The sequence below is a fragment of the Nicotiana tabacum genome, chromosome 1 (genome assembly GCF_000715075.1).
Source record: "Nicotiana tabacum cultivar K326 chromosome 1, ASM71507v2, whole genome shotgun sequence".
NCBI lineage: Eukaryota > Viridiplantae > Streptophyta > Magnoliopsida > Solanales > Solanaceae > Nicotiana > Nicotiana tabacum.
Genome location: NC_134080.1, coordinates 218,829,937 through 218,833,935, shown reverse-complemented (window position 1 = coordinate 218,833,935; position 3,999 = coordinate 218,829,937). Strand labels below are relative to the sequence as shown.

The window sequence follows — 3,999 nt, the reverse complement described above, 5'->3', positions numbered from 1 at the left end:
ACCATGTCACTTTAGCCCTTATAACTCAATTGGGGCAATTTCCCAAACACCTTGTAGGCAAGACAACTTCTTTAAACATATAACCCATATGGACATAGCTAAGCCTCTCCCAAATCAAAGATTTACTACCTCATTACACACCACAAATATTAGTGCAATCACCCACAAATTTCCACCTTACTACCACTTTATACACACAGCCCCTTCACCAATACATCTAAAAACGAATTTCAAAAGAAAACTAACAAAAATCTACTAAAGATTACTATACAATTAAAAATCACTACATAATTACTAAAATTCATACAATTATACAAAATACAAAAAGAAAAGGCAAGGGGAAAGAGTTACATACTTGGAATGATGAAGGAATGAGAGGAATGGAGATGGAGAAAGATGTATGAGTGAACAAGAAGAAGAAGAGAGGAGGGATTTGGGGGGTAAGGGTTTAAAGAGAGAGAGAGAGATTAGAAAATATGAGGGGGGGTCGCTTATGTTGATATATTAAGGGGGGGGGGGTTGAATAAATGTGAAATAGAGAGGAAGAAAATAAATAAAAGGAAGAAAAAATTAAAAAAACATATCTGGTGCCCACTACGGTCGACCGCGGACCTACCGCGACCGCGATGGGTTAAACAGTCCAAAACAGAATGTTAACGTTTCACTGTGGTTCTACCACGGTTCTACCGCGATCGCGGTGAAACCAATATTATTATTATTATTATTATTATATATATATATATATATATATATATAGGATGTTTCATAAAAACAAATACTACAAACAATATTCGTGGGCTGCCTCCCACGCAGCGCCTGGTTTAACGTCGCGGCACGACGCAGTCTTGGAGCATCACTCCTCATTCACGTACTGGGGCTCTTCCAACATGATTATCTCTCTGTCCCCTTTGTCATTTGCCATTACAAGGTAATGTTTCAACCTCTGACTATTCACTGTGAACTTATTCGTCCCATCCTCTGATTCAATCCCAACAGCTCCACTTGGGAACATTTGCACCACTCTAAAAGGTCCTTACCATCGGGACTTCAACTTACCCGGATACAATCTCAATCTAGAGTTGTATAACAACACTAGCTCTCTGGATTTGAAGTTTCGGTCCACAATGTTCTTGTCATGCATCAGCTTCATCCATTCTTTGTATAATCTAGCACTCTCGAATGCGTGGAACCTGAATTCCTCAAGCTCATGTAACCCAGTGACTCTGTTAGTACCTGTTGTTTCCATGTCCAAGTTCAACTGTCGCAATGCCCAAAGTGCTTTATGCTCAAGCTCCACCGGGAAGTGGCATCCTTACCAAAGACCAATTTGTACGGTGACATACCAATTGGGGTTTTGAAGGCTGTGTGGTATGCCCACAATGCATCATCCAACTTCCTTTCCCAATCGGTTCTTGTTGCATTCACTATTTTTGTAAGGACACTTTTAATCTCCCTGTTGGACACTTCAACTTGCCTTCTCGATTGTGAATGATATAGGGTGATCACCTTATAACGAACTCCATATTTTTCAAGCAGCCGTGCGAACGCTCTATTACAGAAATGAGTTCCGCCATCACTGAGTATAGCTCTTGGGTGCCAAATCGTGTGAAAATGTTCTTCTTCAGAAAGCTTGTTACCCCTTTAGCATCATTGGTCGGGAGAGCCACTTCTTCGACCTACTTGGAGACGTAGTCAACTGCTACCAATATGTACTTGTTACCATATGAGCTGTCAAATGGCCCCATGAAGTCGATCCCTCATAATCCACATGTCAAAAACCTCAACCTCTTGAATTGTGGTCATTGGCATCTCATGTCTGCGAGATATATTGCTTGTCTTTTGGCATTCATCACAGCTTTTGACCCAAGTATGGGCATCCATGAACAAGGTTGGCCAATACAAGCCCAACTCCAACACCTTAGCTGCTGTCCGAATTCCTCCAAAGTGCCCACCATATGGTGAGGCATGGCAGGCCTGCAAAACAGAATTTTGATCTTTCTCGGGGATACACCGCCGGATCATATTATCTACACAGATTTTAAACAAAAGAGGTTCATCCCAATAATAATACCGACAATCACGAAAGAACTTTTTCTTTTGAATAGAGGAGAGCTCGTGAGGTACAATACCACTTGCTAAATAATTAGCAATGTCAGCATACCATGGTGCTTCCTCCAGTGTCATTGCTAGTAATTGTTCATCCGGGAATGTCTCTGTTATATCCTCAACCTCTACTTTCTTTTCAGCTCCATCGAACCTTGAGAGGTGGTCAGCTACTTGGTTCTCTATCCCTTTTCTGTCACGTATCTCCAGATCGAATTCTTGTAACAGGAGAACCCAGCGAATCAAGCGTGACTTTGACTCTTTCTTTTCTATCAGGTACCTAATTGCTGCATGGTCAGTGTAAACAATAACTTTTGAGCCAATTAAGTATGACCTGAATTTGTCGAATGCAAAAATGACAGCCAACATCTCCTTCTCAGTCACGGTGTAATTGACTTGTGCACCGCTAAGCGTTCTGCTTGCATAGTAATCGAGTGCATCAGTTTATCTTTTCTCTGCCCCGAGACTGTTCCTATAGCATAATTGCTTGCATCGCACATGAGCTCAAACGGTTGCTCCAAGTTGGGTGCAGTCACCAATCTCTTTTTCAACTCCTAAAATGCCAACCTGTAATCATTAGAAAACAAAAAGGGATGATCCTTTTCAAGGAGTTTGCATAATGGGTTAGCAATTTTAGAGAAATCTTTTAAGAATCGCCGGTAGAACCCGGCGTGCCCAAGGAAACTTCTCACCACCTTGACCGAAGTAGGCGGTGGCAACTTTTCAATAACGTCAACCTTAGCATGGTCAACCTCAATTCCCTTAATAGACACTCGATTCCCTGGGACTATCCCTTCTTGTACCATAAAATGGCACTTCTCCCAGTTTAGCACTAAATTTGTCTCCACACATCTTTTGAGCACTCTTCTTAAATTGTGAAGACAATCCTCAAATGAATCCCCACTACGAAGAAATCATCCATAAAAACCTCCATAATATCCTCTACCATGTCTGTGAAAATGGCTAACATGCACCATTGAAATGTCGCTGGTGCATTGCAAAGCCCAAAAGGCATTCTCCGAAAGGCAAAGACGCCATACGAACAAGTGAAGGATGTTTTCTCTCTATCTTCGGGGGCTATTGAGATCTGATTGTACCCCGAATATCCATTCAAGAAACAGAAGTGCGATCGCCCAGCCAACCTATCCAATATTTGGTCAATGAATGGCAGAGGAAAATGGTCCTTCTAGGTGGCTGTGTTTAATTTCCGGTAATCTATGCAAATCCGCCATCCCGTGACTGTACGAGTTGAGATCAACTCATTGTTCTCATTTTGTACAACAGTCATTCCCCCCTTTTTCGGCACACATTGGATAGGGCTGACCCAATTGCTATCAGAGATGGGGAAGATGATTCCCGCATCTAACCATTTGATCACTTCCTTCTTCACCACCTCTTTCATATTAGGGTTCAGCTTTCGTTGATGTTCTCTGGAAGGCTTGTGCCCTTCTTCCAAGAGAATCTTATGCATACAGAAAGTTAGGCTGATACCTTTTATGTTTGCCATGGTCCAACCAATGGCAGTCTTCCATTCCTGTAGTACTTGTAGGAGCTACTCTACCTGCACATCTAGCAAACCGGATGATATAATGATAGACAAAGTAGAGTCAGGGCCTAAGAAAACGTACCTGAGGTGAACTAGGAGTGGTTTCAGCTCCAACTTGGGTGGTTCCTCTACTGATGGCTTTGCTGGAGGTGTAGCCCTTTTTCTAACTTAAGGGACTCGTACTGAGGTTCCCTCCTCCAGAATCCTTGGCCTTCAAGTGCCATGACCCACCCAGCTAACCCGTTACCATCCATCTCCTCTAAGTTTGTTAGGCAAGCCTTTAATGGATCTTTAGCAGTCAAGGTCACATCATCTTCGTGTAGGATCACATCCACTGCCTCCACTAAGGA

The 3,999-nt window shown here is 42.4% G+C and overlaps 1 protein-coding gene across 1 annotated transcript; it reads right to left on the bottom strand.

Moving 5' to 3' along the window:
* Positions 1–853: 853 nt before the first annotated feature.
* Positions 854–1,246, bottom strand: LOC142164808 (uncharacterized). Its single transcript, XM_075223506.1, has 2 exons — positions 1,057–1,246; positions 854–978 (listed from the first exon to the last, which is right to left on the bottom strand). Exons 1-2 carry the CDS (start codon positions 1,244–1,246, stop codon positions 854–856), a joined length of 315 nt encoding a protein of 104 aa, XP_075079607.1.
* Positions 1,247–3,999: the final 2,753 nt, after the last annotated feature.

Bases quoted from the DNA above. Each gene is read 5' to 3' on its own strand.
- LOC142164808 (XM_075223506.1), bottom strand. From the start codon at position 1,246: ATGGAAACAACAGGTACTAACAGAGTCACTGGGTTACATGAGCTTGAG. The intron at 979-1,056 runs GTAAGTTGAAGT...GGATTGAATCAG, and splicing joins TAGATTGAGATTGTATCCGG to AGGATGGGACGAATAAGTTC.